Source organism: Leptinotarsa decemlineata, unplaced genomic scaffold (genome assembly GCF_025532065.1).
Source record: "Leptinotarsa decemlineata unplaced genomic scaffold, Ldec_3_MD MMD2_P_RNA_scaffold_6, whole genome shotgun sequence".
In the NCBI taxonomy this organism is placed as follows: Eukaryota; Metazoa; Arthropoda; class Insecta; order Coleoptera; family Chrysomelidae; genus Leptinotarsa; species Leptinotarsa decemlineata.
The window spans coordinates 1,134,302-1,154,128 of NW_027412533.1; the positions used below are offsets into that span (position 1 = coordinate 1,134,302).

The following is a 19,827-nucleotide window of genomic DNA, read 5'->3' on the forward strand; positions in this document are numbered from 1 at the left end:
TTTTTCATTTGTCACATTCAAAATAAAAAAAATGGCAATTAGACGACTTCATCAAGAGATTGTTCATTAAACTTCTGAATAGTCGTTTATTATTTCTTTCAATCATATTTTTTTTTATTTGAACATAACGTACAACTTGACAAATGAAAATGCATACCTTCATTTAATATGAAGTAATAACTTCGCTTATTTTTGTCTTTTCAATATTTTCTCTTTTTTTATGTTCCATTTGGTATTTTATAAAAAGTTTGTGGTGTATAGGACTGATGAAAAATAAATAGGTTTACTTATTTTTAAGCAATTACAATAGTTTATATTAAGGATTTTACTTGTTGGGTTCATAACTGAACTCTTGATGTACCATTTGGGATTTTATAATAATTCTGTAGTGTACTTGACCGATAAAAAAAAAATAAAAAAAAAACAACAAACATTAATGAAATTTTTATTATTTTTTTAGTTATCCCTATCAGATATAAAAAACAAACATTGCTTTCTATTTTTTCTCCCTAAAATAACACAGAGCAATTTGTTATGAGAGGTGAAATGTTTGTCCATTCAATGGAAATATTTAAACTGTTAACAATTTCAAAAGTAAATTTTTCAAAATAACCACTTGAAACTACAGAAATCGACATTTCACTTCGCATTGGATGAATTTCAAATTCTTTTGTGTTGTACAGTGGATATTTTGGATTATAAAAAGTTCGGAAAAACTGAAAGTATCAAAAAATCACAAAACATTCAAATCATAAAAAAAGGAAATCAAACGGAAACAAACTTATGAAAACTCAAAATTTTGAGTCTCCTAGCATACTCTCAGCCCATTTCGGAACCTCTTATATAACATCTTTAAGAACATGCTTTGTTAGCATTACTCTCTTAATGTATTGTCCCGCTTTGAATGTACATCTGGAGAAAATGTCAAAAAATTATTTTTCAACGTCATCTTCTCCGCGCTTTGGTTTGAACCATTAACTATCAACAACGGAAATTATATAATAAAATATACTGCTCTGCTTATACTGTAGGGGCAAACAGGGTACAATTATACTAGAAGTGTTACTTACAACTTAATATTTGTTTCTGAAATAAATAAAACTTGCACCTACAGATTTAAATCATTTGTACATAAAATGAAGACATTTACGCGTGAAATTTTATTCCACGTCCAGTGCCTGCTGAATCAGTAGCTGAAGTGAACGACAACCAATTCGACAGACTAATTTTCAGTCATGTAAAACTTGGAAAGATTATACACACCACTTAATATTAATAAACTTCTATGAAATGACGTTACTGGATAAAATCTGTAGGTTGCATAATTTGAACCCTCTGCTCGATTCAGGTTGACGAAAGCACGAGGCAGAATAAAAATATAAAAAACACGACACACTTAAAAACTGAAACTGATCGTCATGAAGTAGGAGGAACGAAGAGCTCACTCACACTGTCCAGTTTGTAAGTACACACGATTGGGTAAAAAAAAAGAGAACGAGAGATAATACACTTCTATATGTATATTTACAATAGAGGAATGAGAAGGCGATTTACCGAGTTTATCTTACAATCTACTCATCATCATCTTCTTCTATTTCTTCCTCGTCCTCTTCAGGTTCCTCTACCTCAGGTACGGGTTGAGCTTGCTGCATGGCAGGATTGTTCTTCTTTTTGTAAGCAGTCATTTCCTGAAAGAGGATAAAAACCGTCACATTGAATACTTTCTAAGACATGAACATATCGTAATTTAGAAAGCTCTTTCTACATATAACAAGCTGTACAAAAATTACAAACTCCAATGCAATATCATTCTCACATGTAGGTTGAAAATTTCTATAGTGCACTCATACATATGCTTCTTTCTATCACGTTGTGTAAACACGCCCTTGAAACTTGAAAGAAAAAACTCCAAACCAATGAATATTTGGAGAAGGCATGGTCAGATTTTTTATAATGTTTTCGACAGGAGTATGTACACAACAAAAATAATATCCAGATAGTTTAACCATAGTATTGCTGTAGCATATAATATCTCTATTAGCCTCATAGGGACTTAAAACGCCGTAAATCAGTAGTATTATTATTGAATTAATATATATGAAAAAAAAAGTAGATCCTTGATCTTTGTGCTAGATCTCTGAAAGTTTTTAATAAGGTTAGTGTATTTTTGTCAGATAATGAACATGGCACTTGCGAGTTTTGGTCTACTTCAAGAGATAAGTAATTATGTGGACCAAGCAAAAGGTTTCTAGCGAGAGGGGTGAACCTCAAGAGCACAAAAGACGGGTTGTAATCCACATGAAGAATACCCAATCTTGAAAATTGAATAAATGAAAACTAAGAATCATACTACTACAGAGCGAATGGGGGTATACAAACAATCATTTTCATAAAGCATATTTTACAAAAAGTCAGCCAATATGTCAAAGATTTGTTTTCCAGCAGTTACAACTTACTTTCTCGTATCTGGCCTTGTCTTTGTCGGCGAGAGCTTCGTATCTTCCTTTTTCAGCTGGGTCGGCATCAGCCCACCTTCGACCTAACTCTTTGGCGATATCACCTACTCCATATTCAGGATTCTGGGCCTTAACCTTACCACGTTCATCATTACTAAACCAGAAGAATGCTGACCTGAAAAAGATTATACCACGTTGATAATAAATTCTAAGCCATTCAAGGATTACGGGAGATTAAGAAACAAATCAATTTACAGATGCATGTTTGTTTTAAAAGAGTGTTGGAAAACTTATCGACATTTGAAGTGGTTGAAAATTTTCAAAGCTTCTACATTTTCCCTTATTTAATTTAGCACAGGTATATAACCAAACAACCATAGTGAGTAGCTGCTGATTGATCAAACTATGCAGAAAAAAATTTTTATTGAATAATAATAATTATATTTTTCACAATTATTATGACATAATGGAATACCGTGATAAATAAATTCATAAATTTCTAGCTATAATTCTAGTAGGGCTTACTATATTTAATAAAATTACTACAGAAAATGAAATAAATTATCAGAAATGACTTGAGGTTGATTCTGAATTCAAAAAGTGTGGCATAATCGGTGATGCTTTCTGCCAACTTCACCCATATTTAGTGAACTGTAGGTTAGGTTATATTAAGTGGAAATATTAGGTTTCTATTTCTAGTAGAATATGAATGGACGTCAGAGTGTGAGGCTAACTTATATATGTTATTTTAGATTTAACAGGCGGCCTCTTGGACATTTTAAAGACAGGCTCAGTTGGTCGGTTCTCGATTCATTTTGTATTGATAATTCAATTTTTTTGGATCATAGATTTTTGGGTAGATGGAGAGGTGCCCCATAAAAACGGAACTGAATATCAGACAAAGTTGAAAATTCGTCTCGGACTATTGATATCGAGAACTTTTCATTGAAATTGGCTCTATGCTTCGTTGTCTAATATGGAACATATTTTACTTCATATTGATTTGTTCTATGTCATATATGATACTGAAAGATATGATCATGTGCAACAATTGAAAACAATACTTCATTCGTAACATTTTTCAAATCACTAGTGTATAGCAGGCAAAAATAATGACTCTCTTTTCGATATTTGCTTACTTACAATGAACGTTTGGGTGCATTGGGATCCTTTACTTGTTTCCTCTTCTTTCCTCTCTGCTTCTCCCCTTTTGGTGGAGTGTATGTCGACATTTCTGTGTCGTAACGTTTCTTGTCGTTCTCAGCCATCTCGTGGAAACGTTTCTTCTCCTTGTCCAACATGGTCTGAAAATAAGCATTCATTGAATTTACTGATTGTAACTAGATCACTGTCAAACAACTTTCGTAGCATATTTTCAAAGACTGTTAGGCTCCTTGAATAGTCTGAAATGGAAACTTTAGACTAACTGTGACAACTTAAGACGGAAATTTTTGAAATAACTTATTGGAAATGTCATTGAACAGTTCAAAAGGGAAGATTCAATATGCCTACTTTCAACCCTCCCCCCCAAAAGAGGATCTGTAGCCAATATGTCTGTAACACTGGTGACAATCAAGGTAAGAACTAGTGGTATTGGCTAGATGAAGGAAAGAGAATCCTGGGTGTTTTCTTGGATCTTAGTAAGGCATTTGATTTGGTTAATCATAAAATCCTGCTAGATAAATAAGAAAAGTATGGATTTAGGGGCATTCCATATAAATGGTTTGAAAGTTACCTGGGCAATAGAACACAATATGTTGAGATAGACAAGTTTAAGTCTATTCACCGTAATTATACCATGGGAGTGCCACAAGGTTCTATTCTGGGACCATTGTTTTATATAATATATGTCAATGATTTTGCAGGTGATGTTGTAATGTATGCAGATGATACAACCTTACTGGTAAATGGACCAAACATCTCTGCTACAGTTGACTCTGCTCATATAGAAATATTGAAAGCACAGGATTGGTTCTCCAAAAATAAATTAGTTTGCAATGATAAAAAATCCTCTTTTGTAAGATTTAGTTATGCACCAAAAGGGTATGATCACAGCTTACTTTTAAAAGCATCAAATGGTTCGTTAAAACAAGTAACATCAGTTAAATTTTTGGGACTTAACCTCTCAGAAGATTGTAAGTGGAATCATCACATTCATGAAATGGGCAAAAAAATATCACCAATGTGCTATTGCCTGTATCAACTTAATAAAATTGTGGACAAATCTGTATTACTTACGTTTTATCATGCACATGTTCACTCTTTAATCTCATATAGCATATCAGCTTGGGGTTTATCTAGTGAAGCGCAAAGGGTGTTTATTTTACAAAAGAGAGCTGTCAGAAATATTCAAAGAGTAAGTAGACGCACGAGCTGTAAAGAACTATTCAAAATCCTAAAAATTTTAACCTTACCTTGCATTTATATTTACCAGATACTGATGTTTGTAAAATCAGACAGACAATTGTTTGCTCCATTGAATAGAAACAAATACAGTACAAGAAATTCAACTTTATTGGAAATACCAATTCACAGACTGGCCAGGTCCGAATCAAGTCCTTTTTATATGGGTATCAAATTATTTAATAAATTGTCAACTCATGTTAGAGAAATGTCGCTGAGAGAATTCAAACAGTATGTGAAACAACTTTTAATTGACAAAGCCTATTACTCTGTTGATGAGTATTTGAAAGATCCTATGCAATGTATAATCGGTTAATGCCTTCATGGGTTGACTAGAATGCCAACACAATTACCAAATGTGGCTCAGTTCATAATTATATTTAATTTTGATGTACCTACGATTTTAATCATATAATCGACTGTGTCAATCAACGGGGTTTTCTATCTATATATTTAGATTTTATTTTATTTTATCTATCATATTTATTTTTTATTTTTATTATTGACTTGTTCTATGTCATCATGTTATGATCGTTATGAACGAATAAATATTATTATTATTATGTTGGTATTGATCCTGTTGGTCCTAACTTGCAGACCTTCAGCGAATTTTAGTTCACTCGCGGCAAAAGCAGAATGAAGATTTCTGTCTTTTAGAATTTTGCTAAAGAACTAGTGAGTTGATAACTAATTGTAAAAATTTCTATTTAATATTTATTTTTTTAGTTGCTTTTTTGCCACACAAGAATAATTAAATATAACATCTGGGATGATAATTAAACTTAGAATTTTTCAAAAGTAAATGCATAGTGTGGGGTCTTTTTGTTTTAGATGAAAATTGGCAGTCATTAATGTAAGGCGGTGATATATCCCTTCATGAAGAATCCATTTATGAGTTCGACAGAAGCCCCATTTCAAGAATATAAAAAATAGGAGGCTCCCCAAAGAGGTCCATTGCCAAGACAGATGACATTCGTTCTATTTTTCACAATCGCCATATTTATCATCACTGGAATAATTTTTGCATAGAAATGTAAAGTTATGTTATGAGACTGGACTTTTTGGAAATATAAGTGAGACGTTTGAAAATATGCCCACCCAATGAGTGCCTATTTATAATGAAATCTTAACAAAACTGAGATAACAAAACAAAAAAATTATGAATTGTTTTGAGAAAGTGGGATAAGTGGATTTGAAATTTTTATATTACATCATAACTAAAAAATAATGATACTGTATATCGGGTGACATTATTTTACAAGCCGCCTTCAGTTGGTAGGTAAAAAAAAATCGGAATAAACAACTGGCAATCTAACCGGTTTAAACGGAAATGAACCCAGTCAAAAATTACAGATTCCGCCCTGTATATTTTTTAGCATTTTTCAGGACATAAAATTCTCTTTTCAACGATATAATACACGTGACAATCAAGTTGTTTGACAACATTTCCATAGATGACATCATAGTGTCGCCACATTGAATTTGAAAAAAAGTGCTTTTACACCGCCATTATGAAAATAAATGGTCACTTGGGATCGTCTTTTGAAAAAAGTATTTTATGTCCTGTCAAATAGTTTAAAAAAAAATACACGGTCAGTTCAAAACTATCTTCGCAGATGACACAAGTCTGTTATCAGGTGGTGAAACCTTCCCATAGATGATGGTAAATACTACAGATCTATTCAACAAAACTAAGGACAGGTTCAATAAAAATAAATTCATACTAAATGAATCGAATATACATATTATTTTGTTCAGAACAAACCAAGACAACATTGATTATCCAGTAAGGGTGGACCTTCAAAACTCTTCTTTTCAACTGTCCCACAACACCAAATTTTTAGAAATTCACATTGACGAGAACATGAATTGTTTTTGTCATATTGATAACCTCGCAAACATCGGATGGAATATCGTATGGAATTAGACTTACATCAAAATATCTGCACAACGAGGCTACAAAAACAATATACACGGCTAACTTCGAATCGGTTGCTCGATACTGAATTATTTTTTTTTGGGTAGCAATCGAAATATCAAAAAATCTTCATAGTTCAAAAAAGAATAATAAGAATATAACCAAACTTGCAGAACAGTATTCAAATCTACCAATATAATGACAATCTACGCGATTTATATCTATCTATGAATGCCTAATGTTCATTTATAAAAATTCACACCTCTTCACTAAGAATATAATAAATATACCTGGTCATAAGTATACCACTAAAATAAATGAATATATGTATCCCCTTCATAGACTAACAGCAACTGAAAAAAAGCGACCACTATATGTCGATCAAGCTTTTCAACCATCTTCCTAACAGAATAAAACGGATTAAGAAAATTGAGAGATTTCAAAAGAGAACTTAAAAAACTTCCCATAGACTTAGAGCCATATGATTTGAACGCTTATCTCACTGGAACATCAATTTAAAAATAATTATAACAAAAAAAATATTTTTTGTTGCCACTTCATTCTATGTTACCGACCTTTTGCAATAAAAGTTTGCCTGGTTGAACATTCACAGATATTCAATTGTATTTATTATCAGTGGAAATATCGGGTTCCAAATATCAACATTTTTTTATCCACAAGACACTTAATGGAGCCATGTACAATTATTTAGTTGTCATCCGGAATAATTGATTTTTTCTGCAATAATAATCCTAATAATCCTATAAACAATAAACAAAACAACAAACAGCACGATTCAAACATTTCGATCTTAATTTACAATCATTCAATTTTATCTTGAATTTCCTAGTGTTATTAGAAATATACAAAAAAAAAATAGTTCGAAAATTAAAATGAAATGGAACACTTGAATATTGATCTTTCTGAAAAAAAAATCCTCGTACTTGGGCTATGAATTCTCATTCCTACATCCCAGTAGATTGTAAGTAAACACGGTGCGCAAGCGCCAGCTTATTGCAAGAGGATGAAAATCAATGGTATCCTAATACAATGAGCTTAATAGGGACCAGACAAAATTTGCAAGATACGCACTTTCAGAATATTGAACGGTTCTAGAAGCGAGTCGGGCCCGCTCCCATACAGGGTTACAAAGTCTACAAAACTTTTAACCAATGCAACAATCGCAAGATTCAAATTTCATGAGTGAATTTTTAAGAAAGCAACATTTGAAAGGGTGAATGTTTTTCGAAAATCCCTTCATATTGCCTTTTTAACATCAACCTATATAGTAGTTTCCCCGTTAATGCTATGAAGTCATTACAGTTTTTGGTTTGAAACACTTGAAAACCAAAGGAAATGAGTATGTCAAATGAAATTCTTAGTCTTCGCCTCTTCTAACAGCAACGTTGAGAGATTATGTAGGGTGTGGCAAATGCCTGCCGGAAAACAACTACTTCTCCGGCTAATACCACGATCGTCATTGAATTACCTACATCCTACAGACATTGCCAGTTCCCACAAAGGAAAACTTTTTGCAAGAGTTTTTCGTTCTTCCAGCAGTAGGACTTCGCTGAAATCAATCAAGTGATTTCTTAAAGACCAGTTTAGGGATTATTCAAGTAACACTTTATTGAGCGATTTCTACTAGACAGTTTACAAAATAGCAACACGTGTTTAGTATACAATAGCATGAAACGTTTTCATAAGGTTTCAGGGTATTACACTCGTCAGTGCAGGAGAGATCCAACAAGACAGCACATACGAAACTTTCATCTGAACCAACTCTGTTAGCTAGTAATAGCTCCATCTCGTGAACAAAACTTCAAGCAGAAAAGAAGTTTATAAGTTCATGTCGGAGAGATACAAATGTAGTATGATAATAAATATTTCGAATTAAATTACCTCTCCCAGATCCCTACCCAGAAAAATGTGTAAATTTGAAATATTTATTTTCTAAGTATGTTTGTATTTTTCCTCGATTGATTTAATCACTTGTTGATGAATGTAAGAAGCTGGGTTTATTTGGTCGAGTACGAATAGGTGTGAGCCACAATAAACCCTTGCGGGTTGCGGCCTAACCTACACAAATAATACTGTTGATAAATTGGTCACAAATTTTCATTTGATAATGGTAGAGCTCGTAGACTTTCCAACTCTTAACAATTTTTTTTATTGAAAAACGTTTCAACATCAAAATTTGGAAAATAATCCGAAAAAAAAAAAGATATTTATCACCAACTCCCGGTAGTTATTCCGTTAGGAAAGTGAAGCCATTATGATTAGAAAATGACGACCGGACAGTATTTAATCAACACGCGTTCATAAAGAAGTTCCTTTGACTTCTAACGAATGTAACAAGCAGATGATAAAATACAATGGAAATTCAATAAAAAGTATTAACAGGAAATGATCGAGCGAGTATGTAAAAACTGCACCAGAAACTTCATCATTCAGCAATTTAAAAATAATCTGAAACCGTCGAGCACATCAACAAAGTTAAGGAGCCTGAACCCTGGCCTAGAGAACCTTGAAAGATTCGACAGATGTCGGACACTCATAGGCGGAACGAAACCGTGGTAATAAAATTATTATATATTTCAAATACTTATTCATGCATATCCGTTTCAATGAAGAAAACATGACGATACATTCACGTCATCATTTACTAATTACTTCAACATTTTTTATAAGGAAGTGCTCTTTTTTTAATATTTAAGCAAAATATACAAAATTATCAACATGAAACATATTAATCCTCTCTTATTAACTTCTAATTACAAGGAGTCTTTTTTTCGAAAAAATTTCCAGAAATTGTAGAAGAAATTGGAATTTTTTATTACAATTGAGAAATCTACTTTTCAAATTTTCCTTCACCATCAGATTATTTAAAATGTAACCTAAATAATATTTCTCATGACTCGTCAATGTTATGCTGAAATATATATTTTGAAAAAAATCAATGCTGAATACGCATTCTGCAAAAAACGATTATAAATTGATGAAAAAATTAAGGGTTCCAGGAACGAATCTAACAATGTTTTGACTCGAGGGAATACAATTTGAAGAATGTCCAAGTTTGGAGAGGATATACAGATTTTTTTTTTCAATTAGTTGAGTAATTCAATTTTTGATTTCCTATTAGAACAATGACAGAAGCTAATGTAAATCATCACCTGCTCTTCGGCATTATCCCATAATTGTTATTTACCAATTTATGAATATGTTAGTTAATTATATTTATATATATTTATTTATTTATATATATATATATATATATATATATATATATATATATATATATATATATATATATATATATATATATATACACATATATATATATATATAATTTTTATAGGAAATTGTTATTGAATTAGAAGGATACACGTCTCCTGTGAACAACTTTTGACCCGAGATTTTAAAAAAGTCGGTAGTAAATCTTCCCACTATTTAGGTGAATGATAGGTTCCATGTCTTAAGTCGAAGATAAAAAACAAAAGGGTTCTTTAAAAAATAACGGACCCCAAAAAGACCAAAATTCTTTGTGAAGTATAGATAACATAACAAGTACCTGCCAAAAATTTCCATGAGAGCCCCTGACTAAAGACGCACGATTTGGTTCGGAGAAACCAGTTTACCTTCGCTTTCTCAAAAAAAAAAGGCAGAAAAGACCACAAACTCCAGACAGTGTTGCCACTTCTCTATATTCATAGCGGTATAAGTTAGGAACTTTAGGAAGAGAGAATTGCTTCAGTTAGTTATTACTAGGTACTAATAATTTAATGCAAAAGGATCATACAAATGTATATCTAAGTATAAGGAATGCACGTCTTTTATATAATATTAAGTCAAGGAATAAGAATAGAAATGTTTCATTTCTATGATAATACAGTACCGGGCTCCGGGTACCGAACAAGAGATCAAATATTCTCAAGACATATTTGCCATGAAAAATTTTTTGTAAAAAAACAGTCGATTTTTAATCTAGAGGGAGACATCTTTCTATGATAGCCTCAACTGTCATACTTCCCTCCCCGCTCCTTGGTCATCATCTATATAATTTAAATAGGGAAAGGTACCGAGTGTAACACATTAAAAAAGTGATTTTACAGAAAATTCTGCCGGATAACTTGTTATCTTGCGGAAAAAAAACTTGCGTTTTCTATACTTGTGATGCACTGTTTGGAACTTTTGGTGTTATCCCAACACCAAACCGTTGATTTTTTTAATAATTTTTTTCAGCACCTTGATACGTGTTTCAATCACCAAGTGATTGAAACACAATTTTAAGTTTAATCTTCCTCTTGAAGATGACCACTTGGTGATTGAAACACGTGTCGAGGTGTTAAAAATAACGGTTTGGTTTTGGGGCTAAACTCCAGTAATATTAATCGCGTTTTCCAAATTAGAAAACCTTGTATAACTTCAACGGCATTCAAAACTGCATTAATTATTGATTAATTCATAGTAGATGCTCGAAGCGTTTTTCAATTAACCACCATACATGAATATGTTATTCTCGAAACAATTAAAAATCGATGTTTTTGGCTTCAGCATTTTTTCCACAACAAATGTACCTTGAAAATATTTGATCTCTTTCGTTTTTGATGCCGCATCCTATATCTTTGGATATATGGATGTAAACAGTCAGAAGATTAAGTGTTTGAATTGACGTTTTAAACCCGAATGATAAAACTGAATTGAATTATTATTAGACCAATTAAAAACAAAAGCGCATGCATTATTTGGTACGATTATTGCAATTTGTACATATAATTTTGGATAACATTTACGCGTGAAAATAATAAAAAGTAGAGAAAATTGCTCGTCACAAAATTTGATAAGGTAAAAAAATAATGAAACCCTAATATATTCATATGAAATAAACTTCGAAATATTTACATGAACGTTCAAATACGAAATGAATGTAGTTTTTTCTGTTCAGGTATCGTCCATTTCCAAACTACAACCCTCAGAAGTTGAAACTTGTGCAAGCTCAAGATTAACAAGGTCTTATCTATGAATATGTTTTCATTTTTTTATTTCTTTCTTATATTTTCTTTTTTTTGTTGCTATGAATCAACCAACAACCTATACAATATACATTGAATAATGTGTATGTACTTGCCATTGATACTGAAGAGGTTTTACAACCTGCCATGTTCACAACTTCCAGCTCTAGCCTGTGAATCTCTGAAAGTACCTCATTTAAAATGTAAGTACATGTAGAAAGATGTTTAGCTACATTTAATAATTCGTGCATCCTGCAAAAAACGTTCCTATAAAGATTCTGAGGTTGGAACACAATTATTCTCTTCATTCATTTCGTAATAATTTGCACTAATCTCACTCACTGTTCGCTTTTTCCTATATTGAATGGGATTATTCACTGCTCCCCACACAGTTGACTTTGGCACCTCTACCAAAATAACGTTTCAATTGCAGCATCAGTTTTACGAAAGTCACCATTTCTCGAACATTCGAAATACATTTTTTTCTGTTTATTTGGGTGGATAACTTTGAAATTTATTTCCTTTAAAGCGATAAAATAATGAAATAATTGATGTCTAGGTCGCTAAAAGTGAGTTTTACGGCAATAAAACTTATTTAATTTGCGATGCATTCGGATAAGAATATTTCAAGAGATGAATGCCTTTTTTAACACGGTTATATTGGCTTCACTTGTATGTTTGTGCGTTTATTTGTAGTCGACTCCTATGGACTCGATTTTGACTAACTTTAAACGAACATATTTATTTTGAACTTTGTATACTTATAAAGAATCGGTGACAATACAATAATTTGATGAGTTTATCTCATTATCCCGATCAGGATCGCCAGATTCCTCACACAGTCTCTGTGTGAGAGCAAGTAAGACAACCACACTGTCTGTGCATGCGTATATATTTTATATTAAAAAACTAAAAAAAAACAGGCTTTATTAGCAACACAAAATAAAATATAAAAAATAATTCGAAGTTAATTCAATCAAGATTGTGTTCAACATCGATAATAACTCCTATGGCTTGATGTAATTAATGCCTTTCAAGTCTGAAATCAGAATGAATAAAAAAAAATTGGTGTAAAAAAGCGTGGGGTGCCAATCTGGCAAACAGCTCCTAACCAAGTAATTATAACAACAGATATTTAGCACCACTCGCTTTTTTACAACAAAAGTTTTATAAATAGATTTATTCTGATTTTAGACTTATAAATTGAAAGTTATTACTTGTGATGCATTGTTTGGAATCTTTAGTATAGTAATGAATATTACTGGAGTTTTTTCCAACACCAAACCTTTATTTTAACACCTCGACACGTGTTTTTGATCACCAAGTGATCATCTTCATGAGTAGATCAAACTGTTTGATCTTCCTATTGAATATGGGAAAAACTCCTGTAATATTGAAAGTCATTAATTATATCAAGCCATTAGGACTTATTATAGATGTTGAACACAATCTTGATTTAGTATCGAATTATTTTTTATTTTTTAGTTTGCGTTACTATTAGAGCTTGTTTTTTTTGTTTTTTTATACTATTATTATTTTTAAAATTCAAACACCAATCGAGCAATCAGAAATAGAAACAACCACTCGTCTCACTGACTCATTGATTCATCATGCTAATTGTTCTCATGGTATTGCTAAATATTTTTTTTTTGTCAAAAAATTAAAATTAATGAATCAAATTTTATAATATTACTTCCGATAAACCCAACTGACAATCCTGCATAATTTGAACTAGTTGTCACTTGTCTGAAAATTGAAATTTTCAGTTTGTAATAATTTGTGATCATGCACAAACCAACATATGTAAAAATCATTACAATACGTTCAGTACATATTGTTTGCAAGTGGTCTAACAATATAATTTACCTCAACCCCTGTCCAGTATCTGCCTGCTGGTTTTATCATGCAGGTTGGAACTATCAATTCGGTTAATATGTGAAACTATAATATAGGGACTTTGCAACTATTAGGACCAATTTTCATGCAGGTTGGAACTATCAATTCAGTTAATATGTGAAACTATAATATAGGGACTTTGCAACTATTAGGACCAATTTTCTAGGTAAAACATTATTTTCGTGAAAATTCGCCAGTTCTTCTATTTTATATAGTTCCACTATATACATAGTACACCTGCCTTGGGACACCTATGAGGTAAAAACCTAGAGCTGGTACACATAAAAAGAATTAAATTCAACCAGCACTGTCTGTCGGATATAATTCAATATCCAGCGTGGTATTAGCCGGGGAAGTAGTTGTTTTCCGACAGACGTTTACCAGAACCAACTGTGTAAGTAGATGGGAGATATTAATATTTCGAAATATTCATTTCCTTATATGTATGTGTATCTCCTCGATAGTTTTCACTTTTCAAAATGAAATTGTTGATAAACCATAGATATATTTACAATAATGAGAATATACTTTCAAAATACAAGTTCGAGTGTAACATGAATTACAAGATAACTGGAAGTTTTTTTAGAACTTCATAAATGTCCAGCCATTCTAAAACTGCCAGAAAAAAAGAGGAAAGTTCTATATGAAATGGAACTCTATTATAAACACGTTACGATTTAGTGAAAAGTTGATTAAAAACTGCGGGGAGACATTTGACCAATGGATATACCTATTCCACCTACTTAATTTGATATTTATTCCCCCATAATTTTCTTTAAAGAAAATACCTTACTAAATGTAATATCGTCAGAAGATTACGCGCATAATTATATAATGATGTTAATTATCTTATACAGGTCATTATTAATAATTCTCTCTAAGAGCGGTTCCGAAAATTTCAACACATCAAATTCAACTATAAATAGCGATGCTCTTGGTCTTGAATCAGCTCTGGGCACACCTTACTCTTAAGAAATGTGATGCCTTAGGGTATGTTTTAATGGATATAATGCTCAAGAGGAATATATTGATGGTGCTATTGACCCAACGTGAAATTAAAAGTCAGAGATTGGACATGAAGTTACGTCGTTCGGAATTCGTGTCTTGTTATGAAAAAACAAAAAATATTAAGAATAATTTTGTTTTTTCAGTTGACTTTCAATCACTACATCGACAATAATTAGATTAATAGTCTAGTTCACAAATTGAAATTCGTGTTCAATAAATAGACGAAAATTAAGTTTGTGAAGATCAAATCGTAGGGTGTAGTTTTTGCAATTACTATGGATCTTCATCAAGTAAAGTCCGAATCAATCAGAAAAAGATACAGAGCTCCTAAAAACATATGAGATGGCTTACTGAATACAAAATGAAGTATAGGAAAACGTATTTTAATGATTTTACAGTACACAAAAAATTGCAACTGTATTGAAAATAAAACAATCAAAAAAGTTTTTCACAATAAAAGATTCCTTTACAGCATAAAGGCATCGCCGCTGAATCCACATGAAATATTTTTAACAGTAGGTATTAAATATCAATTCAAAATTTAAACAAAATTATGGTATTATACACTGAGGAATATACAAGGGATAAAATAATTTTTTTTCCGACCTCCTTTATTACAAAAGATGGCAGGCATACAAGTTCAAAATAGGTTTGAAAAATTTTTGGAGTTACTTCTTTGCATGAACTAATCTATGTCAAGAGTTTATTTTCAAAATAATTGCTTTCTTTCTTTCGAAGATTCCTTTTCGTATAAAGATGATTTTTTGCAGTTGAAAAATTATTTAAATCTAAAATTCTAAAAATGGTGCCAAAAGTAATATTTTTACTAATGTTCATGTTTTTACCATTTTCGCAACTATAATGTCAAACAAATGACACTATGTACTATTTTTACGACCTGTTAACGAGTCATTTATTGAACAAACAGACAAGTCTAGTATATGACATTTTAACAATTTTGTCATCCTCAAGAAATGATGATTAAAAAAATCCTATTGAAAAAAATAATTATTTATAATTGATTCTTCCACTGTTTAGCTAGTTATAGAATTTAAAATCATTATTATTATTATTATTATTATTATATTACTGCAGGACAACAAAGTGAATTTTGATAATTAATACAACTGTTTATCGAGTTGAAAATTTGAAAAAACTCTTGATTCAGTTTTTCTGAAATTAATTAAAAATTCATAAACAGCAATGTGTAACAAAAAATTATTTGGATAGCTTAATTTATCAAAAAACAAACTGATTTAACTTTTAGAGATACATTGATGGATCTTCAGGATAATTCATCTTGAAAATAAGTTAAAGACCAAGTTTGTAGCTATTGTTGATTAGCTGTTATAGCAACTTGTTTATGAAAAATAAATTTTTGAAGTTTTCGTATTTTTTATGGCTTGTTGAATATTACCAACATGGTAATGGACTTCAAGAGACAACTGTGAAGTTGGGGTATCTGGCAAACTATCTTCCAATCACTTCAATCAACATTTATCTTACTCTCTTAAATGACTAAAATCATCTCTTGATGATAATAACTTGGTTAGCAAAAAGCAGTGATATAGTTCTAATGTGGATGAAGTGTTTTCAAAATTCATTTTATGCCAGACGTTGCAAATCCACCTATCAAATTATTTATTTAAGCTAATGTTAACAAACTTATCTTAGTAATATAGGAATGTGGCTTATGATGCATTAAATGAAATCATTAAAACTGTTAAAAGGAAATTCAAAATAAGGGATACTTTCTCTGGTGTCAATGTTGTGAACTAGAGGCAAGTACATTGCCTTGATAGTCATCAATGAGTATGTATTTTTGTAGCTGTTATAATATTAATTCAACTGAATTGGTGAAGGTTTTTCGGATATAGCTTTCTCTGCATTCAAATATTAGCGATTCAGACCATCAGTTTCCCTCAATGTAAGCAAAAAAATCTTGATGCAGTGACGATTTTCATTATTTTCCACGAAAAACTCAGGTTGAAGTTGTGATGGAAACTATTTCAGGATTAAAAAAGTATGCAGATGAACACCAGAATCCTAAATGAATACGTTGAAAATTAGGAAAATTGTCTCCACTATTTCAGCCATATTATATGGTTGAAACACCTTCAACAAATAGGTTTGACTTCAGACAAATCTGTATCACTCAACTTACTCACCTGAAACTCCATTAATTGAAAACAAAAATAGTAATTTTGGTATAATAAGACTAAACTCGGGAAGAGGCAGAAATCATAAGCAAGTACAAAAGTATTAATACAAATTAATAGAACAACAACAAAAAATAATAGAACACCAACAACCAAGTTTCAGATATTCAAAATGCTTTCAAAAAATCGATAAGAGTTCGACCATAACAAATCAATGAGAGCGTTCATGGAAACTTGACCAAGACTAAGAACTATGCCTAGAAATTTGACCAATATTCAACTAATAAGAAGAAGCTTAGGCCAAAACGAAAACATGTGTGAAATTGAAATATTTACAGCTTTCATTGACCCAAGAAATTTCAAAACAATTATTTTAAATTTGAATCTATTGTAATAAGAAAGTTTTTAGTTTATATCAATATCAAATGAAGATTAATTGTGGTTATGTCAACATGTGCATAAATGAGACTTGTAGTGTAGTCTTAGTTGCTAGTTATTGATTTTATTTCTTAGGTATTGTTGCATAAACCCACTAATAATTCGAAGAAAATATTCACTCAACTGGATTGATATGTTGGTAAACATATAGAAGAAGCATTTCCACAAAATACAAACCATTTCTGTAATATCCTGAAATACCAACAAAATAGTTGAACTATTTCAAAACAGATGCTTAAAAAACACTGGTTTGCAGTTGTTATTGAAGTTATAACCTAGATTCAAACCCCTTGTATAGGAACAAATTCAATGTAGATATTTGTGCTTTGCACTTTTGCCTGTGGAAGCTACTTAGTAAACTACAATTTATGCACACTTGATTAGCAAGTAACAAGTTTCAACTATCAATTAGCAAGGAGCAAGTAACAAAAACGATGTCAGTTATGCACTCGGTCACAATAAGATAGTAGCCAAGAACTCAAAATTATACTGGAAAAAAAGAATTCTGTAATATCAACTATTGTATATCCTTTACTGTATTTTTCAGCACAGCTTTATGAATTTCCCTTCTTCGGCTACTATAAAAACAAATGATTTAGAAACTAAACGGAACACCGCATATAAAGTTCTGAAATTTGAAAATTATTAGGTTAGGTTATCCCTCATTTCTACTGTCTGTGTTCTAAACTGGGCTAATTAGCGATCATTAGCGCGCTAAATTGTCTATTAGTAAAAGATTTGGAACAATTCAAGTAAGAAAGTTGAAAGTGGGTCAACTCTCCATTTGTATTGAGATATTTTTTTATTTATGTGCCCCTTCCCTAGTGGTACTCCTGCATTAGAGGCAATGACTAAAATATCACTGTGGGAGGCCAGGATTTATGGTAAAAAAGAAAACACTTACCTTCCACCTTTCAGCACATTTCTTCGAAAACTCGGCAAAGACGACATTTTCTTCAGGATGTTTTTTCTTATGCTCTTCTCTGCATGTCTGAACAAAGAATGCATAAGCAGTCATACGGCCTCTGGGCCTGGCGTCAGCTTTTGCACGCGGCATTCTTCCTTTATGAGGTAGTGGAGCGGGAGAACTTATTTGTTGGTGCTGTTGCAAAACCTGCAAGCAAATTAGGACACTTCTACATTTAAGAACAGTGCGCCTTTAATATTAAATGAAGTCACTCACAAAATGGGCCAAAAAACAGATTAACAAACAATAATTCACAACTTCCCCACAGATATTGAATAAGAATTGGAGGGAAAATATCAGCTTCACCTTGAGTTCAAACAAAAGTGCGACGTTGCCGCTTGCCACAAGCATGATACGATTCAAACTATTGTCGCAAGGTGACGCTGCCAAACTAAGGGTTACCGGAAATATTTATTTATATTATTTTCTTCAATGTGCAAAAATCAATAAAAAAAGCTGAGCTATTTCAAATGGATCCTAAATTTTGGATTTTGTACATGTTCAATGCAAAATTATGATGCTATTTCAGAACAGCGTGATGTTAAAATTAGGAGTTTTGGAACTAATTTTGCCTACTGGTAATTTGAATGATATCCTTTAATAACAGCAGCCTTGCAGAGCCGTAGATAGTATGAAGATATTTAAAAAAAATTCAAATGGAAAACAGTTTATTAGGGAATCATTTTATTATGTCATATGTCTATTTTCTTCAGTCTATTTGATGTCTTTCTATCAGACTTTCATCTGTATATATTGCAAGTCAGTTTATATTATAGGTTAAGTTAAAAACATTTGTCTATTTTCATGAGTCTACTTTAAACTGTAATATCTCAGTGAATACTTGTTCAGTTTACTCGAAATAAGCCACATTTGAATCAGTGCACTTTTGAAGCAACCTAATACATAATGATGTTTTCAACAAACTGAAAAAATAATACTTTCAGGAGAGATTGAGAAAAAAACTACTTCTCCATCATTGAACAAAAAATATGGGAAATTTACCAAAAAAAAGAAGATGAAAAAACTAAAATAAAAACTCTATACTTTCAACTTTCATACACAACCTGAAAAAAATCATTCTTTCGAAGTTTCCCACATTTTTGTGAGAAAAGTAGTTTCAGACAGCTAGGTTCTATTTTTTTTTTTCAAATACTGATATAAACTATTACATATTCAATAAATTGGCAATTACTCATTTTTCAAGGAAATTCTGAATCGTTTTCTATCGATCTCAGAGATGGCGTTTTTGTAAAGAAAGATTTCCATGTGGATCGAACAGTGTATTTTTATAGAATTATGGTGTACTGTGACAGAAATGCTATAACTCTGCAATTGGCAACACTAACTTTTTGGCGTCAGCGGCCAGAATCATCAGACCACTACCTCATTTAAAAATATTCAAGATCCACCTGACTTTGCAGTACATACATGAAAAAGATTTTGAGAACTAAATTTTCCAAAAATGGCTTTCATGAAGCCAATATTAGTTGTCAATATTATTATGCTATAATACGAAAAAAAGTCCTGACGAGGAAGTATTTTTGAAATAATTCATTTTGCTAGAAAAGTT

General features: G+C 31.5%; 1 protein-coding gene across 1 annotated transcript in view; it reads right to left on the reverse strand.

Annotated features, from left to right (window-relative positions):
- Positions 1 to 431: 431 nt before the first annotated feature.
- The window catches only part of LOC111501830 (Dorsal switch protein 1), a 33,507-nt gene continuing 14,111 nt past the window's right edge, over positions 432 to 19,827 (reverse strand). The window contains exons 3-6 of the mRNA XM_023155749.2: positions 18,195 to 18,404; positions 3,600 to 3,760; positions 2,457 to 2,631; positions 432 to 1,688 (exon numbers count right to left, since the gene is read on the reverse strand). Of these exons, the coding sequence (XP_023011517.1) occupies positions 1,572 to 1,688; positions 2,457 to 2,631; positions 3,600 to 3,760; positions 18,195 to 18,404 (663 nt within the window). The 3' untranslated portion in view covers positions 432 to 1,571. The remainder of the gene's footprint in view (positions 1,689 to 2,456; positions 2,632 to 3,599; positions 3,761 to 18,194; positions 18,405 to 19,827) is intronic.